General features: G+C 37.7%; 1 protein-coding gene across 1 annotated transcript in view; it reads left to right on the forward strand.

The window, feature by feature from the left end:
* LOC149157978 (long chain base biosynthesis protein 2a-like) overlaps positions 1 to 16,867 on the forward strand; it is a 70,581-nt gene extending 53,714 nt beyond the window's left edge. The window contains exons 11-12 of the mRNA XM_089436067.1: positions 14,118 to 14,225; positions 16,143 to 16,867. Of these exons, the coding sequence (XP_089292193.1) occupies positions 14,118 to 14,225; positions 16,143 to 16,253 (219 nt within the window). The 3' untranslated portion in view covers positions 16,254 to 16,867. The remainder of the gene's footprint in view (positions 1 to 14,117; positions 14,226 to 16,142) is intronic.
* Positions 16,868 to 21,237: the final 4,370 nt, after the last annotated feature.

Raw genomic sequence — 21,237 nt, forward strand, 5'->3', positions numbered from 1 at the left:
ATGAAATGTTCCAACTTTCACGAAGCATCATAAAATATATTCATAATTCACTACCAATGAGTTATAATTGCCAACTTCAAACTTCAAACTTAAATTGTCATATATTGTTTACAAAAAATATCATAATAAATATGAAAGAGTCAACAATTATAAAAACTACTATAAACTAGAAAAGACAAGTAACTTCATTATCTACTACTTCTTGTGGCCCTTGCCATGAGAAATGTCTAATCTCTGAGAAGGATGTGGTGGTCTACTGAGAGTCTCCTCCCGCATAGTCAGACGACCAGAACCAGAAGGCACATGTCCTCCACGTGAGGATGTAGATGTTGACGGAGGTGGCGGTAGCGAAGGCAAAGATTGTGGAACTCGAGCACTGCTATTGGATGTTGATGGTGGCATGGTTGTTGTTGCTTCATCATCATCTTTCCAAAGTTCTGTTGGATGTTGATGGTGGCATGGTTGTTGTTGCTTCATCATCATCTTTCCAAAGTTCTGTTTTCAATTCTTTTAGATGTAGAGTGCCATCCTCCAAATTATCTTCCTCTAGGTTGTTGTCCCAAGTTGTATATGATGTATCATCATGAGCCCGATCACAATAGTGACTCGACAAAAGTTGTAGTGCACATAAACCAAGATTTTTGCTCAGTTTTCATTGATTCTGTTACTTCTCACATTATGGATGAAACTATAGGTGCTCTAACACCCTCTCTGCAAAAGAAGTATTTACAAGTTGTGAAAGCACTTTTTTTGCCAATTTTGGTTGCTGTCATATGCGTCCCACCATATGATAACATCAAATCTGTCACTATCTTCCATTGGATGCAAAGAACCAAACACTCCAATGCTAGTGAAGTATCTGCCTAATTCAAGACGCAATCTAGCACACTCCTCTCTGTCAGGGACTAACTTGTCTAACGCTGTCATATACCCATTTTGTATCTCTGGATTTGTATGGGGTTTGTTCCTAACCCCACCCCCAGGTGCAGGATGTTGATTTTTGTAGCTTGGGAGGTACTCCAAGCCTTGAGGATTGAGGGTTTGGAGGAAGGAGCTCCACAAGTGGCCTTGTGGGCTTGAAACCCAAGCTTGGGGTTTTGCACCCATCGATGTTTGGGCCAAAACCATGATGAGATTGCGACATGTGATGGATGAGGATGATAGTAGATGTCGAGACGAATCCAACGCATTGAGAATCATCCAATTCCGAGTTGTCATTGTTGAGTTATGAATTTTGGAAGTTAATGTGTGGCTGTGAGGCCTACTAGGGGAAGTCGGCCAACATGTTAGAGTGCCTGTAAGGGCTAATGTCACACACACATGCAGGCTATAAAAAGGAGTGACGTTGGAGGTCATTCCTTCACATCCAAGTACATCAAAACACATCGATTACATCTCTGAATTTGGTCGCAGGTAGAGAAGGACAATGCATGGAGGAAGAGCGCTGTTTTGGGCATGATTTTCCCTCATTACAGGAGGAGGCCGCAGTGGTAGAGAGCATTCCTGGGCTATTTGTGACATGTTTAGAGCTGTCTTCTTGTGATTTAGGGCAGCGACTGCTACAACAAAGGCACTGAGGCCTGTTCTGGTGTAAACAGAGGGCTGGTTGGTAAGTTTTGGGGCTGGGAATTAGCCCTAAGGACAACGACTTAGAGCAGCAAGCCTAGGAGGGAAGGCCACAGTGGTAGAAGGCCTTGGGAGCTCATTGGAAGGGCTTAATAGGGACTGTTAAGAAGCCCTAACTAGGCAACCAAGGTGACAACCGTGTACAATAGTCCAAAGAGGTATGTATTTGATGTTGTGAGGTTGTTTTTGATGTTAGGGATGGAGCCCTAGAGTTGGACAGTTGTGGACATGCGTGAAGCAAATTATATCAGCAGTTGTTTGGGTGTCACGTCAAGAGGAGCAGCAGAAGGTTGAAGGTATTCATGTCCTCTTGAGTTGATCTAATTTGCAGATGGATGGCGTCCTAGAAGAGCACTGTTGATGAAGTCTCTTGTCATCTAAGAGGAAGGGTTTCCTAGGTGTTTGGATACCCTAACTAGGAGCAGATGCTACAACAACATTGGTCACTCCGACTCGTGGTCTGTTGGAGGGCAGTGTGAGAGTGGACCAAGTGTGAATGTGGATTGGGCATTTATGGTCTGGTGGAGGACAACGTGATAGTGCCCAAGTTGGAGCCTGGTGTGCACCATCTTCATGGACTTAGGTGGTTGCTAGAGTGGCAGAAGAAGAGCTCAAGGGTCTGATCAACCAGGAGCAGTTTGTGCAGCCCTAGACTTGTGTGTGGAGAAGGACTTCTACAACAGATGATGGGCAGTCCTCCTAGCCCGTGTTCATTGTGGGAGATGGACATCTTGCAGTGATAGGTGGTAGCCCTATGTTGGTCTTCATTGGAGCAACACAGGAAGACCATAGTGGGCTGAAGTCCCTGAGTAGCTGAGGAGCAACAGTGGGTAGTTGAGAGTTGTTCACAAGTGGAGTTGTGAACAACTCGACATGAGTCTCGATGTGTTGTGCCCTTGATGGACTAAGGCACAACTAGTGAGCAGATTGGATATTTGAGATTCAGTGGCTAGATGGACTTGAATCGTTGATAGAGGCAGTGCTAGAGATCGGGAGCAGAAAGACCGGGTAGGTACAGGGTATGACTGAGAGGAGCTGAGAGAGTCGACTACATCAACTAGATGGTCAGAGTATCTTGTTGAGGGTAGATTGGTTGTCGATGGACTGACACCAAGCCCCAATTTTGTATCTTGTATCAGTGGATGTATGAGGGCCATTATCCCTGGTACGAGAGCCCTAAATTGTTGTATTATATGTTGATTAATATAACGAAGTTGGGTTGAAAATTGTAAAAGAATGTCCATATTTTGTGCACTAGTAGATTTACTGTTATTTATATTCCGCTGTGCAAAGTAGTATCATTGTGATTCTTGGTTTGGTAGCGTTAGAGATTCTAAAATTCTATCCTAGAACCAAGATCGTGGAAAAACAACATGGTATCAGAGCGTATTTGAGCTACTTTGAGGGACAACGAATCAAAGTGTGCACTGCAAAGCAACTTTGAGGGAGTTGTGGGTGTCTAGATCATGGAGTAGAGGGTTTAGCTGAAGACATGGAGATGTGGTCTTCACTGGCTTGGCAGCGAGATTGGCTGGGAGTTCTGGTGGATTGGTGGTGAGCCTGGTGAACAACAGTTTGTTGTAGGGCAGATTGTTGATCATGGACTTATGTTGATTTTCCATGTCTGGTTGGGATAACTTGAGGATTGCTTTGGCATGGATGAGATTAGGTTGATTGAGATGGCTTCATGTGATGGACTACAGATTGGCAGGCTAGAGTCTTCATCGGATCATGATGTTGCATATCCAAGATTGGAGGGATTTGCACGAGTGGTATTTGATCCAGGAGGATGAGTACTTGCAGAACTGAGCTAGTGGAGATCGTGTAGGCTCAGAGGGAGAAGCCCTATGGAGGTTTGGGATCTTCAGGTTCAGATATGATGAGGCAAAGGCACTATTGAGATTGTCGAGTTCATTCTACAAAGTATGCTGCAGTGATGGACACCAGATGGGCTAGTGTTGCCAAATGGTGATGGTTACATCCTAGTCTTGGAAGTACCTCCCTCGCTAAGAGGGGGTGTTGCTTTTTGTAGCTTGGGAGGTACTCTAAGCCTTGAGGATTGAGGGTTCAGAGGAAGGAGCTCCAAAAGTGGCCTTGAAACCCAAGCTTGGGGTTTTGCACCCATCAATGTTTGGGCCAAAACCGTGACGAGATTGCGACATGTGATTAATGAGGATGATAGTAGATGTCGAGACAAATCCAACGCATCGAGAATCATCCAATTCCGAGTTGTCATTGTTGAGTTATGAATTTTTGAAGTTAATGTGTGGTTGTGAGGCCTACTAGGACAAGTCGGCCAACATGTTAGAGTGCCCTTAAGGGCTAATGTCACACCCACATGGAGGCTATAAAAATGAGTGACGTTGGAGGTCATTCCTTCACATCCAAGTACATCAAAACACATCAATTACATCTTTGAAATTGGTCGCAGGCAGAGAAGGACAATGCATGGAGGAAGAGGGTTGTTTTGGGCATGATTTTCCCTCATTGCAAGAGGAGGCCGCAGTGGTAGAGAGCATTTCTGGGTAGTTTGTGACATGTTTAGGGCTGTCTTCGTGTGATTTAGGGCAGCGATTGCTACAACAAAGGGACTGAGGCTTGTTCTGGTGTAAACAGAGGGTTGATTGGTAAGTTTTGAGGCTGGGAATTAGCCCTAGGGACAACGACTTGGAGCAACAAGCCTAGGAAGGAAAGCCGCAACTGTAGAAGGCCTTGGGAGCTGATTGGAAGGGCTTAACATGGACGGTTAAGAAGCCCTAACCAGGCAGCCAAGGTGTCAACAATGTACAATAGTCCAAAAGAGGTATGTATTTGATGTTGTGAGGTTGTTTCGATGTTAGGGATGGAGTCCTAGAGTTTGACAGTTGTGGACATCTGTGAAGCAAATTATATCAGCAGTGGTTTGGGTGTCACGTCAAGAGGAGCAGTAGAAGGTTGCAGGTATTCATGCCCCCTTGAGTTGATTTAATTTGCAGATGGATGGTGTCCTAGAAGAGGACTGTTGATGAAGTCTCTTGTCATCTAAGAGGAAGGGTTTCCTAGGTGTTTGGATACCCTAACTAGTAGCAGATGCTACAACAACATTGGTGACTCGTGGTCTGTTGGAGGGCAGTGTGAGAGTGGATCAAGTGTGAATGTGGATTGGGCATTTATGGTCTGGTGGAGGACAACGTGATAGTGCCCAAGTTGGAGCCTGGTGTGCACCATCTTGATGGACTTAGGTGGTTGCTAGAGTGGTAGAACAAGAGCTCAAGGGTTTGATCAACCAGGAGCAGTTTGTACAGCCCTAGATTTGTGTGTGGAGGACTTCTACAACAGATGATGCACAATCCTCCTAGCCCATGTTCATTGTGGGAGATGGATATCTTACAGTGATAGGTGGCAACCCTCCATGCCCTATGTTGGTCTTCATTGGAGCAGCGCAGGAAGACCATAGTGGGCTGAAGTCCCTGAGTAGTTGAGGAGCAGCAGTGGGCAGTTGAGAGTTGTTCACAAGTGGAGCTGTGAACAACTCAACATGAGTCTCGATGTGTTGTGCACTTGATGGAGTAAGGCACAACTAGTGAGGAGATTGGATAACCGAGATTCAGTGGCCAGATGGACTTGGATCATTGATAGAGGCAGTGTTGCAGATCGGGAGCCAAAGGACCGGGTAGGTACAGGGTACGACTGAGAGGAGCTGAGAGAGTCGACTACATTAGCCAGATGGTCAGAGTATCTTGTTGAGGGTAGATTGGTTGTCGATGGATTGACACCAAGCCCCAGTTTTGTATCTTGTATCAGTGGATGTATGAGGGCCATTATCCCTGGTACGGGAACCCTAAACTGTTGTATTATATGTTGATTAATATAACGAAGTTGGGTTGAAAATTGTAAAAAGCTGTCCATATTTTGTGCACTAGTATATTTACTGTTATTTAGATTCTGCTGTGCAAAGTAGTATCATTGTGATTCTTGGTTTGGTAGCGTTAGAGATTCTAAGATTCTATCCTAGACCCAAGATCGTGGAAAGACAACACAAGATTGCCCAACCAAGATGGAGAGTAATATTTTGGCGTAAGGATATACGCCAAAGCATGTAATGGAAAATTAGGTTTATCCCACTGTGCACACACAAAATTGTGAATAATATCATACAAGTTGGGATCTTTTTGTTGAACAATATATTTTATTTGCCCCAACATGTTATCCATCTGCTCATACACCTCTCCAATCACTGGTGCTTGGTGTATTGCAAAACTTCCTTCACACGAGCCCAAAATAAACCATCAAGAGCGGTGTTCTCCACCTCATCAAAACCTTGCTTATCAACTGCGGTTGGAGCTAGTGTTGACTTGATACCATGCTAGCCAATGATACTCTTACCTTCAAAAGGCGCTTGAAGGTGAGGTAATAGCTAGCAAATCTAGTCTTCGCAATCTTAAACAACTCCAAACTTGAGTGACTCTGAAAAAATCCCATGGGTATTGCTATGATTGGTAATAAATTTTATCATTCTTTTGCCTCTCTTGTACAAATCACCAATCCATTTGTATTGAGGGTGTTTGTTCTTAATAATATCATGCATCAAAAGGTTCATTGTGTGAACCAAACACCCAGACCAAAATATGTTGGGGTATCTATCCTCAATAATTGCTCCCGTTGCCTTACAATTAGAAGCATTATCAATGATGACTTGGATGACATTGTATGGCCCAATACTTTCAATTGTTTGAAGTAATGGTTGTGCAATGTTGATGGCAGTCTTGAACTTTTCTGAGTAATCATATGCTGAAAGGAAGACTACACCACTAGTAGACACAACAAGAACACTTATCAATGGCTTTCCTTTTACATTTGTCCAGCCATCAGATACAATGGATACCCCATGGTCATTCCAAGAATTTGTCATTTTACCCAAAGCATGTGCTATTTTTTCTTTTTCATGATCAAGTCCCATGGTTCTAGCCTTGTCATACCCAGGGCTCTTGTATCCTTTGGGGGCATCATTAATGGTGGAAACCATTTCATGCCAATAAGGTGAGTGAAGAACATTGAATGGTATCCCACATGCATAGAGAAACCGATAAATTTTTGAATCCACATCATCCATACACCCTTCGTCAAGGAAATTTGATATGGTTCTACACCTATAGGGATGTTTGTTCCTATGCCTCCGGCTCCATATCTGCTACCATGGGAGGATGCTGATGGAGTTCTTAGTCTATGTGATTGTGGGCTAGTGGTGTCATGTTCGAAGTCACCCTTTGATCTTTTAGATTTGTATTGGGTTTCCTCCTTTTCACTTATGTATTTGGCTCTTTGATGTTGTGACACACTTACACAAGTTTTGATTCCTATTTTTTTATTTCCATCCCATGACATTTTCCCACAGAGATGCTTTCTGGCATGGGTGGTTTGGTCTGGTTTGGTTTTTGTGCCCTCATCATCTCCACTCTCATTATCCTCCTCCTCACCAAGGTACTCCTCTCTAGGGTTTCCAAATCCACCACTACCCACTTCTTCATCCTTGTCATCACTGCTCTCCAACACCATTATAACAAAAAAATGAACCAACATCAAGAGAATGCCAAGCCATATAGCCATGATTTTTGAAGTTTTGAACTTTGGTGGAGTTATAGTTTTTCTCTTGCAATAAAATGGAGGAATGGAAATGGCAAAGAGAGAAGGGAACATTTTCATTTAACAATGAACATATAAAAAACAAAAATGCTAGATTAGAGTCTAGATCCTACCTCTTTGACCTTCAATCTCAAGCTCCAATCTCCCTTGCAATCTCCTCAAGCTCCTAAGCAACCCTTTCAATCTTCCTCCTCAACCCAAGTTCCAATTCCAAAAGCCCCCTTTTGCTCTCTCATATGCAAATGGTGAATTGTGGGAGGGGAGGAGGGCCTTTTATTTCTTTTGCCCCTCCCCTCCCTCCAAAAACCCTTGCATGACCATGCCTTTTCCTCCCACAGGGAGCGAATTTTTTTAGGCAAGAGCGGTTGGGAGTGATCGCTCCCGCCTAAAAAAATTTGCCTCGGGAACTGTCAGGGAGTGAAAGCTCCCTAATTGCTCCCTTGTTCACTCCCGAAAAACCATGAAGCGAATTTTTTTAAGGGAGCACACTCCCTAAATTCACTCTTTTCTAGGAGCGAATTAGCGAAGCGCACTCCCAAGCTGTGCGCGCTTCAGGAGCGGGTTCGAGGGGGGGAGGGTGCTCCCCTGCAACCTTGGTTCAAAAATAACGGCCATATTTTTTTTGTGTGCTAGCATTTTCTCAGTTTCCAACATTTTGTTTTCTGCAACATTTTTATGGTGAAAATTGCAGTTGTGATTTTATTTGTTATTTGTCGTAGCAAATAAACTGCATTTAATTTTTAATTAGTTAGAAGAATAATTTCTAGTTGCTGCAATAGATTAAATTTTTTGACATAGTATGCCCATAATATTTTGGGAACTTTATCATCCCAATTTTCACGCTTGATTCCACATATTTTTGTACGCCCCTTGTGTAGGGTTTTATTGAATGACTCGACTGTGCCATTTGCTTGTGGGTGATATGTTGATGTCTTTCTATGGCCGATTAGGAATTTGCTTAGTAATGCTTTAATTATTCTATTTACAAAGTGAGTTCTTTGATCACTATTAATAAGTAAGTGACACCCAACCTTTTAATGATATTTTCATAGATAAAGTTGGCAACTATTTCTTTAGTACATGATTTGACTAGATTTGCCTCTACCCATTTCGTTAGGTACTTGACAGTAGTAATGATGTATTTCACTCTTCTCTTTGTGCGTTGAGGGAATCAACCAAGAAAGTCAATTACCTAGATTTCGAATGGTAAACATGGATTTACTGAGTTGAAGGGCATGTATCTTTCAAGAGCGATTGACTCATTTGTTGGAAAATATCAGATATCTTTACTTTGTTTAGACAATTTGAATGTAAAGTCGACCACCAAAGGTTGGCTTGAAGAATCTTCTGAGCGGTTGTATATTCTTGGTAATGTCCTCCGACCAGTCTTGCATGTGCTTCGTCTATGATCCATTCTCTTTCATGTTCTAGAAAACATCTTTGAAGGACTCTTTTGCCTCTCGAGAAGTTTTTCAGAAGCCTTTCCTTCTTCCAAAAATTGGGCTGTTTTAGCTAAATCATTTGGTGTTGCCTTGACTTGAAACATGTGTTTGTTGAGTAGATCATCTTTCATTCTCGTTGGTTCTTTTAGAAAATCAAAAAGGCGGAAAATTTTTCTTATATAGATAATTACTTGTGATTCTTTTATCTTTATGTTCTTCTTTTATCTTTTAGTTCATCAAGCAATTACCAAAACAATAACACAAGGACAACAGATGTAGGTGGACAATATCTAGGGGAAAACCCAGTCAACAATTCTTCCTTCAATAGTTTCTCAAGATAATCCAAGACTCTTAACCTAGACAAAGACTTCCTCCACACCAAGTCAATCCTCTATCTTTCTTGCAGATGATAACACTTCAAAAACAGCTTTGACCTAGCAGCGTCAACAACAACTTCGACCCAATAGCAGCAACAACAACAACTTCAACTATACTAGAAAAACTTTGATCTCCCTTGATACACCTCAGAAGAGAGTGAGAGTTGTCTCAAAATTTCGATCTTGAAGTCTTCTATCTTTCTCCAGAAACTCACTTCTTTCTAGCTCTTCTTCTGGCCCTTTACCAACTTCGCACTTCCCGGCTTCCAACTTCAGATATCGAACTGCCTTGTATATATAGCCTTCTAGGGAGGTCGAATTACTCTTCTTGAGGCCGACTTGGTGTGGAGGTTACATAATTCAATTTTGACTCAAAAATAATTCTTTTTACATTGTTCGAAAGCCCAAGAAGGGTCTCTTTTAATGGACAATGACTCTAGTGACTTAGAATAAATCCTAGAAGTCCTCAATGGGGACTTTGACCTAAAACATGATGACCCAAGCATGAAACCCATGCTTTAATAAGTCATAATACTAATAATAAAAATATTTTCGTCATTCTTTTGATAAGTACATTTCATTGTGACTTCAATACATTTATGAAGACCGAACCTAGTTACAAATTTCGACAGGTTCTTCACTAGTGTCGAGTCGGGACAGGTGATTTGGGATGACATTCTTTTTGCTTAGTCGAATGATAATGTCAAATTCAAATTCTTGAAAAAGTAAGTCACCAACAAATTCTTCCTTGGTGAATTGGCTTATTCACTAGATATTTCAATGCTTGGTTGTCTATAAAGAAGGCAAATGGATTTACTAAAAGATAATGTTGAAACTTTTGTAGGGCGAAAATCATGGCTAAGCCTTCTCGTTTTGTAGTAGAGTGATTTCTTTTAGCTTTGTTAAGTTTCCTACTGACATGCACATTAAGATGGTCAATTTTCTTGTCACTAGGTTGAGCCAAGATGGCTCCAATCACGACATTCAAGACATTGACATGGACATGGAATCTCTTTGCCTAGTTAGGAAATATCAATATTGGAGCTTCTACCAATTTTCTTTTAAGTAGTTCGAATGATGTATTACATTCATCACTCCATATGAATTTGACATCTTTTCATAATAGCTTGTCGATGGGGAAGTTTATTTCATAGTAATAGTGAATAAATCTTCTATGGCATCCAGTATGCCGTGGCAATATTTTTATTTGCTTTTTATTAACTGGGGGTTTAAGATCAATAATTATTTTTATCTTGTCCATGTTGACTTTGATACAGTCTTTGCATACGCCATGTCCTAGCAGTGTGCTAATTTGGGTTACAAAGGTACATTTTTCTAATATTGAGGGAAAGTTGTATTTGTCAACACCTTTCCAACATCATCCTCAGCCATTGTATGTGCTTTCTCAGTAGGTTGTATACAATCCAATCTTCGAAGTATACAGCCATAGTTATGTATACATATATTGCTAGAAAGCTTTTACAAGAATCCTTGAAAATGCTGCTGGAGCATTTTTCAATCTACATGGCATCACATGGTATGGAAATGAGCTAAATTCAGATATGAATGTGGTTTTTTGTTGACCTTCCAAAGCGATTGGTACTTGATTGTACCCTGAAAATCCACTAGTAAAAGAATATTGTTCATTCCCATGACTTCATTTATAATTTCATGCGCAAAAGGTGTTGGGAATGGATCGATTACCATTAATATATTCAAACCTCTGAAGTCGACGCAGATTCTCAATCTTTTTGGGTTGTGCTTCGCTGATTGGATGACCATAGGACTAGCCCATTCTGATTTTTTGACAGGGTATATTATGCCTGCAACTAACATCCCATCTATCTCTTTCTGCACAGTGGGCTTATATTTGTGTGCTAGCATGTACAGTTGTTTCTTTCTTGACTTAGCTTGTGGGATGAGGTCAATTTTCATCTCCCCCATCTCTTTAACTAGTCCTTTCAGGTCTTTATAGTCACTTGCAAATACATCTTGATATCCTAAGTAGGTCGACTATTTCTATTGTTTGCTTATATTACCAATAGTCGCCTATCCAAGCCATTTTAGGACAGTGGTTTGTAGAAATATTAAATTGATTTGTTTTTATTTCAGTGGTTTTGATTCATCTAGCTCCCTTTTGCCTTTGACAACCTGATTATAGGTCTGAGGGAAGTTGAGTCTTAAAGATTTGTTGTTTTATTCACTGGATATTTTTAATACAGTTCTTATTTGCTTATTCACCTCAGGATGATCCCTTCATCTAAAGATGATAGTAGGAAAACTTATGTTTTCCATCTCTATCCTAAGAGCAGTCGGCTTTTGATGGCATAAAATTAAATTACAAGCTGAAGTCGACCCTATGTTGACTTTCAACTTGCCTCTTTTTGATACTTCTTTTGGATTTGGTTTCTCCAATAGGTTTTTTTTATTTCTTGCACTACCTCTAATCTTTTTGCTTATCCTATTACAAATTTAAAGTCATTGATGAAATTATTCTTAATGTTGGACCAAATGAATGTGTCCCCCCTTGCTTGTTCAATTTTGTACCATTTGTATGGTATAGCACCCAAACTGTTTGGAAACACACGAGGCCAAATATGCTCGTCCTTGTACGCAATTCTTCTCCATTCATTTTCACACTGGTGAATGTGGGTGATAGGATCATGTCCAATTTTGAAAATTGGGATGTTGGCCCAAGTAACCAATTTACAGCCACCAAATCTTTCTATAAAAAGATATGGTTGCAGTTGTCCAAGTCTGCAATCGCGCCATCTTGCTGCTTGGGCAGTGATTGAATGAACTAAGCATTTGCATCCGACTGCTCTCTCTAGTTGCTTTTGATACCTTGTCAACATGGGTCAATGGTGAACTCCGTTCTTTGAATCGCAATGGACAAGATGGTCCTTCCTTTAGGTCTGTTGGTAGGAGGGTTGATGTTTGTCTGCTTTTTGTTCTCATATACGATCGACACTTCCTTTACCAAAAAACATGAGTGATGTCTTTTGATAGGGATGGCTTGAGTCAACCAACGTTCTTTGGCACTCCACTCATAATTTTCTATTTGCCATTCATATAATGCAGTGTCGGATTTGTATTGATAATGGTGAACCTTGTAAGATTTCTCTGGGTGCATTTGGTTTGACATGGCCTTCATTGTGATTCATTACTTTATATAGCTTTCTAATTTTGTTATTTTCACATCAACTTTCTACCTAGGGCTTGCTATCTGTGGTGTTGATGACTGTAGCATTGGATAGGTACTTCCGCATAGGTATTCATGGCAGCTATCCTATGCCAACATGAACACCCAAAATATATTTGAGAATGACAAGTACAGTTTTTAGGCACATCAGAGGCCTTTAAGCACTTACCAACTGATAAGGATACTACAGAATTACACCTTGAATGTGTTCTCAGGACCAGAAGCGACTGCTGAAACATGCTTTATCAGTCATACATCGAAAACTATGCCACTATGTAGCTGCCTACTCTTTCATCTTGTTATGTCACTCAACAATTATTGATGTCATTAGTATGAGTGTCGGTGGTATGCATGATGCTGACAAGCCTGGATATTGATATGTTGCCAAAATGTGTGGCAAGCTAAATGCATAACCTTCAATTGTACATATATAAACAACTCGTGGACTCAGTATGGGAAGCAAGATATTAAATAATATGAGCAGTGTTGCAATGATCCCGATTTTAATGCGAAAAAATTGGGAAATCGCGATTTTTGTCCTAGCTGATGTTTGCCGATTTTTACTGATATTTTCTCAATTTTTTCGATTTTTTGGTTTTCTGCACCCTTGCTGATTTTATCCTGATGCTGATGTTTGCAATATTGAATATGGTATACAATGGGAGCTGCAGCTTTGCTACTAATGCAGAATACATGGGTTTTCCCTTGCTTGGATATTGATACGGTACGAACTGTGTGGCAAGCTAAATGCATAGCCTTCAATTGTACATATATAAACAACTCATTGGACTCAATATGTAAAGCAAGATAATTAAATGATATGAGATACAATAGGAGCTGCAGCTTTGCTAATAACGCATAGAGTAAATGGATTTTAAGTGGCAGCTCTAGGGCCAAGACAGGGGTTTCCCTTTGTAGAATTTATTCATGACAGCATTCTTATGCAAACACAAACACACAATATCTTTGACAATGCGAAATACACCCTTGTAGGCACAATATTTGCCTCTAATCAGTAACGAACTAAATAAGGTACATGTTCTGTGACTGTCATGACTGCTACAAAGACACTACATGACTAAATAGTGCATTACAACGCTGGTACAATTTACAGCCATGGCAAATTAGGATACATGAATGAAACTTTATGACAGACATTGCATTGCAATATTTTATGTTTACTACAATCATCATCATTTCGTTGGTTGGCTGCAAGTCAAGCTTCTAAGATGCTGGTGGTCATCTCGGAGCTGTCATCAAATTGATGGCATCTTCTGCTAAACTGTTGGTATGTTGCGATGATGAGAACATGTCTGCTACTGCCATCTGGTACAAGGTTTACTGTGTACATACTACATTACAGAGTTTTATTCTTGGATGTTTCTTAGTTTAACTTTGAAGTGATATGTATCTGCATTTAATGTTCATTGTCTTTATTTCATTACCAATCTTACATGTTATTACTTTTAAGATGGACCATTTCTATAGTCTGCCATTCTCCAAACAGGAAAGCTGGACTCTCCAGACCGACTTTAGGACATTTTAGGGAGATTCCAGTTAATAATAATGGCATATCTTTAAGGATGAGAAATATATTATAATTACTGGTGTATAGTTCAGCTGGTGCTACTTATCCTTGAACATATAGACTATGAGGAAAAACTTTGGTGCTGTTAATTTCACTATTTTATATAATTGGAGTTGTATCTATCTAGTAGCAGATCTTGCTTGGAAACGGTGTCTTTTTCTTGTCATTTTGAAATCTTCATGACTGAAACATTGTGGTGCCTATTATATGTCTTGTATACTGATAACTTTTTCTACCAAACATATCTGGATTCTGTACAGATTGCAGTGGTGACAGTTGCCTTTCCTGCAACACCTTTGCTATTATCAAGGGCACGCATTTGCTTGTCTGCCTCACATACCAAGGAGGATCTGGTGAAGGCATTGGAAGTATGTGTGCATCCCTAGATCTTTTATTTTCTCATTTTTCCATTCAGAGCATGGATATGATCTTTTACAATCTTGCTGCAACTTGGGATCTATAAGAAGAAGAAACGATATGAGGGATGTAGAGATAATAGAATAATGATGCCACTTACAGTTATGGAGTCCTATTTTACATGATAATTCCTTTCTCTACATAAATATTATTTTCTTGCATGTGTCATTTGTTCAAATCCCTGGATGATGTCATACAGGAAAAACATACTACAGTTTTCAGACCTGCATTTTTGCTGTATTTAATGCATAAAAGGAAGCCAGAATTTAATTGTTCTAGGTACAAAATGATCTTCAGACATTCAGTTTGCTGTTTTGTTTAACTGTTATTTTTTGGTTGAAAAGAACAGAGGCTCATATATTATATATAGAAAAATGCATAAACCTAAGCAATATCTAGAGAGTTGGAGGGGCTAACAGGTAGGTAGATCTTTTTGCTTTCTCATATATTATATATAGAAAAATGCATAAACCTAAGTAATATCCAGAGAGTTGGAGGGGCTAACGGGTAGGTAGATCTTTTTGCTTTCTTAGGCTGTTTCCCATACAAAAGGACCTTCATAACTTAATAAACAAAATTTGGGTCAGTGCCTAGCTTTTTATTTTTATTTTTTCTTTTCCAAAATTTCCTCAAGTTTGACACAAGGAAGGATTAAAAAATTTGAAAAGGCCTTTATTTTTTTTCCCAGATTAAGATTCACAACTTGTGTGACGGTATTGATCTGCTTTCTTGTCTTGGAGCCTCACAACCTTTGCAACATAACATCCAAGACAGGCTCCAAGACACGTATCTGTTTTAGTAACAGGTAGGATTTCATAGGGGTCCATATATAACACAATATAGAACAAACATAATTAGAGAGACTAGTAAATGTCATATATCAATGATGATGCTGCAAAAAGTACATTCATGGGAGGCGTGGTAACTACCAGCAATCACATACTATTCTCTGATCTGATCATCTCTCATAACATTACCTAAGTTGGTTATTATGGTGTAAACACCTAGCCACTATTCTCACGTGATGATATTAATATTAATATGATCACATGTCACTAACATATTAAGCGACTCAAATTTTTTATATCTTCTTGTTATGATGTATCATGTAAAAGGGGCAATTGAAATTTCGAACCAGATGCACACATCATACTAAATATTATCATATCATGGCCCAATATCTAATAAAGACAGGGCATATATGTCTTAGAAACAGCAGGCAGCTCACGAGTGTGTAAACACTGTTAATTAATTGGCAGACAAAGATGATCCTAAACAAAGAGCTGTTTCTTATTTGTGACTCTTCGCATGATTATTCATGACTGCCCTTGGAATATTTAAGAGAATGAAAGGACACGAACTGTGTCTCTAATTACCATCATTCAATAACATTGCACTCTCAAGATACGCTGGATATTGAAGGTCTTCATACTTGTACCTAGCATAAAGCTGCAACTACCAATTTAATGGCTGTGGTTAGCTTCACACAAGCTTGAGTTGATTGATCTTCAGTTCTTATGTGCAAAGTGGAACATTAACTACAGAATTAGTTTATCCGAACTGGTCGTGTTTTCTTATAATCATAGGTTATCTGTTGAATAACAGTCAGTAAAAGGATGCGGTATCTCTATGAAGTCATTTTTTAATTTGGATATTTGTGGAGCTGAAGGGAATTTATGCAACATAATTATTCTTGTGAAATATTTGTTGTAGTTGTTCGCAAATGAATGTGGAGCATACGTATGGCCTTGTCAATATTGCATAAATCAGTTTGTTCTGTTTACACAATTACCATCTCAAACCATGAGCGCTCTTAATTAAAGTCTACTTTCCCCTGATATTGAGGTGGAATCTACTTTGTTTTTCAGGTAATTAGTGAGGTTGGTGATATGGTTCATATAAAATATTTTCCAAGGGAACCAGAGAAACAGCTTAAAGAGGAGCAGTGGCAACAGAATGAAGCGAAGAAGCTTTCTTAAACTCAAGCTGAGTCTTGTTATTACTGGCTGACTGGCACCATGCTTGTTGATGCTGCTGCTGAAGCTTCCTACTACTGATGCGCTTGATGATTTGTTTTGAAGGTGTCCAAGGGAATGCCTTTTGATGGCAATGTGTTGTAAGACCGAAAACACATTTTATTGTGTAGATTAGCAAGCAAGATCATTACTTCTTCTAAGAGACTGAATGAACGTGTTCAATAGATACCCTCAAACATGTGGCTTGACTACATCTATTCCGGATTGTGTACCTGTAAATATGCAGTTTTGACTGATTTATATTGATAGACTGTGCATTTTAGGGTCTTGAATGAACATGTGATAGAAGTTTCTCAATAAATTCGGCAGGGTTTCTCAATAAATTATTGCAAAGCTTCTATGTATAGTGTAGCATGTCATGCTAGAGGAGGTAAATACTGCCTTCAATTCTTCTGCCTTTTGAAATGTTCCATGAATTTTCTGTATGACATTCAGAACATTTCTGGGTCTTGGACAGGTTTACTGTTTCTAGGGCTGGCATAAATATTGTTTATATACACAATATCTGTGATATGAGGATGATTTTATTGCAAATTATCCATCCATCATTATTCTTAGTCATCTTTGTTTATATTGGATGCCTACGTTAAAGGGCCGTGCTATTTTGAAGGATACCCACAACATTGCATTTTTCCATTGTTTTCTCTAATATCCTTCTGCAGGATAGAAGCTTCCTACATGCTCTCCCTCTTCATCAGTATGGTGAATAAATAATGCACATTCTTTGATCTCTTGTTCTGTTTTTCTGCACTTTACGCACGAACTTGCGAAAAATATCTTTAGGATGTAGATGATATGCTTCTTTTATGATGTATTGGACAATCATCACTATATGTTTCAATTTTTTTTATTGAACTTTGTTTCGATTGTTTTGGTTAATTTTGTCTGTATGCTCATTTTATTCCACTTGTTTTATAAGAATTTTAGGACAAGAATAGTCAAACGGCAAGTGTTTAAGATTTTTGTGAGTGGATATGAATGGAAACATGAGATAAATGGTTACACATTTGACATGCAGTGACAGCAAGAAAAAGCCTAGTCCAATGTACGGGGTCTTAAGGTTTTTGTTAGAATGGATATGAATAGAAGTATGAGATAATGGTTACTCATTTCACATGCAATTGCTGCAAGCATGATTATATGTTGAGCCTGAGCGTGCATCGTATCTCAAGCATAATTATAAAAACATTAGAATTATGCACACACTGATTGGTTACTTCAATTTTGAATAAATGTGTATTAGTGCAAGAATGACTTAGTCACAGTACAAGCTTAGGTTCAAAGGAAAAAGGAAAACAAGAACAAGTTACAAGTGGCTAGTTCTTGCCTTGGTTTATTTCAAATCTTTACAGTTTTTTTTTTTTTTTTTCTTCGATAAAAGATTTTATTTATAATATATTTTGGAAAATTAATTTGTAAAACGCTTTTAATTTTAGAATTGTTTTATGAAAGTCATCATCTAAGGCTTTGCAAATTTGCAATTTTTCTTTTTTTAGTAATCACAATACACCTATCAAATATTGTCATATAACTTATTTTTTAAACAGAAAATTTTTGGGCATTGGGTACTTCCCAGGGAAGAAACTCAACCTCCCTCTCATCCCTAAATCAAGACAGAGGTTGCTGGTACTAGGCCAGCGCTCAGTATATACTCACTAAAGAGTGCAACAAAGTTACTCTATTCTAGAGTGTCAACATATCAATGTACAAGACTTTAACATGGGTGGGGAGGATAACAACTATTTCACCGAGACACCCAAGCTAAACTCAATTGACTGTCATATAACTTATAATAAAAACTAGATAGAAATTAAAATTATATTGCAACCATTTTTTTTTAATATTGTATGGAAACAAATCGTAATTTTATTTACAAGAAAAATTACATTTTGTATATACATTCCAACATTCTTGTTTCATTTAAAAGAGTGAAAAAATAATAAAACCATCTTTGTAAGTAATCTTTCTACCTTGTCCGGATGAAAACTTCCTGAAGTATTTCCAACAGACTATAACTCAAAAAAATGTAGTCCAATTTCTTTGCTGTAACAGGAGACATCATATGTCACTTAAGCATTTTCTGTAACAGAAGACATCATATGTCACTTAAGCATTAATAGAACCACATAACAGCCACGAGATATTCACATAACAGCCAACAGATATCCACTTTTCAATCCAGGATCACTGAGCAAAAATCAATTATGGTTCAAGACTACCCTAGCAGAATCTCTGTAAGTTTCAAACGAAAGAAGGATGCAGATTTTTGAATAGTTGGCCTCTGAAATTTTCCTGTGTGATCCATTGCCATGATCCAACTAAAATTTGGCCTTTGAAAGTCCATGAGAAATTTCGCTCCTCTCTTCTAGACATGTTGGAAGGACACAGAATTAAACACCGAAGTAGTGCGTCTGGTCTCGTCTAGTAATCGCTAATAATCACCATTACAAATAGTTCCTCAAGCTTGCAACCATATATATATATATATATAAAGATTAAGAATTTACATGAAATAATTATCTTTTCTTGTTCTAATGAAATAATAAATGATTATCCTTGTATAGTGACATCGTGGTGAGCACATTATTTTTATGGCATCAGTTTGTAGTACATGCTAAATGTCAAAATTACCATCTCCGTTGTTTTTGACTTCATTATGATTTAGGTCTTATGCTTTGGCCAATACTCGATTTTAGGCTGATTTTCAAGAAGAAGATCATTGTAACCTCAAAGAACTTAAAAAACATAAAGTTAGTTTTGAGAGTGATCAAGAAGCCAAACAAACTGCATAGTTTCTTTAGATTTTACCCATAGAAATGATCTTCAGATTCACATGTAGGATAATTTGATTTTGTGTGATAAATAATTCAAGGAAAAAGGGATTTGCACTGAAGGGATGTTTGTTTACAAATCTTTTTCCATGGCTGCAAACTCTAGAAAACAAACTTATCGGGCACTTATAAGAGATTTATCAAGTCTGAATGAGTATACATGAAGCAAATAGACACAATAAATGCAAGAGCAATGCTGGAATTTTATTTCATCGATGTAGTAGAATTGTTGCTGAATTACATAGGGGTTGCATTGGTTGAGCTTTGTCCTAGGTTTCTCAACATGCCCATTAAACCATAAGTGATTCCATGCAAAAGGGAAATGGCACTAGGGGGTTGAGTCACCTTAATCCTTCACAATTCCTTGGAAATTGAGGTAGCATGTCACAAGGGGTTGATTCATATGAAAATTTTCATTAAATCTGTTCTATAATGACACACATTGGTCCAAAGGGAAGGGGAAGAGGAAAAAAGGAGGACAATAATAGGGAGCTTGTTTCTTCGAAAGGAGTGGTGCTTTAGGAAGAGTTGTAGTTTCCAATGGCCTCGATACTTTCAATCTTCCCTCCTGTCGCTTTTTTGAATTCTGATCTTTTACAATGAGAAAGCTTTTCTCTATTATAGACAACTATGAGTGGTACACCCAAAAATTAGGTTAAAATTCTTGTCACATAGTTCATCTTCATCATCTAATTAAACAACCTTGAAATTAGAAAAAAAAGCCACACAAAAGGGAGTATGATAAACTTTGCTATTAAATTCAATTTCTACAATTTTCTTTCAAATTGAGTTGTAACACATGTAATGTTAATTTTAATTTAAAAGCGACAATATTTTTTTTCTTTTCAAAATTTAGAACTATCTACATGGTAATAAAAAAGTAGAAATCTTTTCCAATATTTGGTAATAATTAATGATATAATGCTTAAGATCTTCTGGAAAATCATATGGAGAAATATTGGTCGACGCATTTCGAACCTCAATCTAGGTTCATCATGAGGACATGATGAGGAGCAAGATCAACAAATAGCTAAAATATATCTCAATCTCTTTGTTCTTAACTCCGTGTGTTCCTTCCTCTGTATTAGTTAGTGGGTCATATTCTTTGGCTTTTAATAGTTTTGTTTTTAATTTATTTATTTATTTTTTTAAGTAGGTGAATTGTATAATTCTCTTAATAAAATAATATCAAATTCCCGATTCAAACTTTATCACATTCAAGTAAATAGTGCTATTAATAATAATGTGTTATGATTTCCTAATTTCTTAAGATTATTATTCTTAAAACCAATTAAAACTAATATAGTTTATTTATATAATACAAATAATAGATTATAGTTTTAATTATAATAATTATAAATTAGTTGAAAAAAGAAAATTTAAATAAATAAATAAATATATTTAAAATAATATGAAATAAGTTAATTTAAAATAAAAAGTCAAAATTAGCTATTGAATTTATTAAATTTTATCCCTTAACGTTTCCTTTTATTAATTTTTTTTTGAACGTTGGATATTGACCGTTGCATCTCTGAGATATATTTTAGTTGTTTGTTGATCTTGCTCCTCATCCTGTCTTGATGATGAACCTAGATTGAGGTATGAAATGTGTCAACCAATATTTCTTCATGTGATTTTCCGGAAGATCTTAAGCATTATATCATGAATCACAGAAGCATCCAATCTGAAATAATTAATGACACTGATATAATATAAATATTGCATCATAAATGTTCAAATTCATCTATCTAATTTGTTTCCTACATTTATAAATCATGTATATAATGTGTTAAATTATACAATAATCTTAATATTATATAGTTTGATGATGTTGCAATGTAAATGCATGTTTCACAATAATACTATTATTAATTGCTTATAAAAACTTTATTATTCATACTTAAGTCCTTACCATTTTAAAATTGTACGTAAAAATTATATTTGCATAATTATTTTTCATAGCCTAGTATGAAGGAGATGTTGTGAGTAACGTCACATTTAAAAATAATAAAATAATACTTACATTAACAAATTAAAAAATACTAATAAAAGAAAAAAGGATGTGGGCCATAAATAAAATACTTCAATTTTCGCCT

Source organism: Pinus tabuliformis, chromosome 5_2 (assembly GCF_031772625.1).
Source record: "Pinus tabuliformis cultivar Carrire ecotype Pingquan chromosome 5_2, CPIR1, whole genome shotgun sequence".
Lineage (NCBI taxonomy): Eukaryota > Viridiplantae > Streptophyta > Pinopsida > Pinales > Pinaceae > Pinus > Pinus tabuliformis.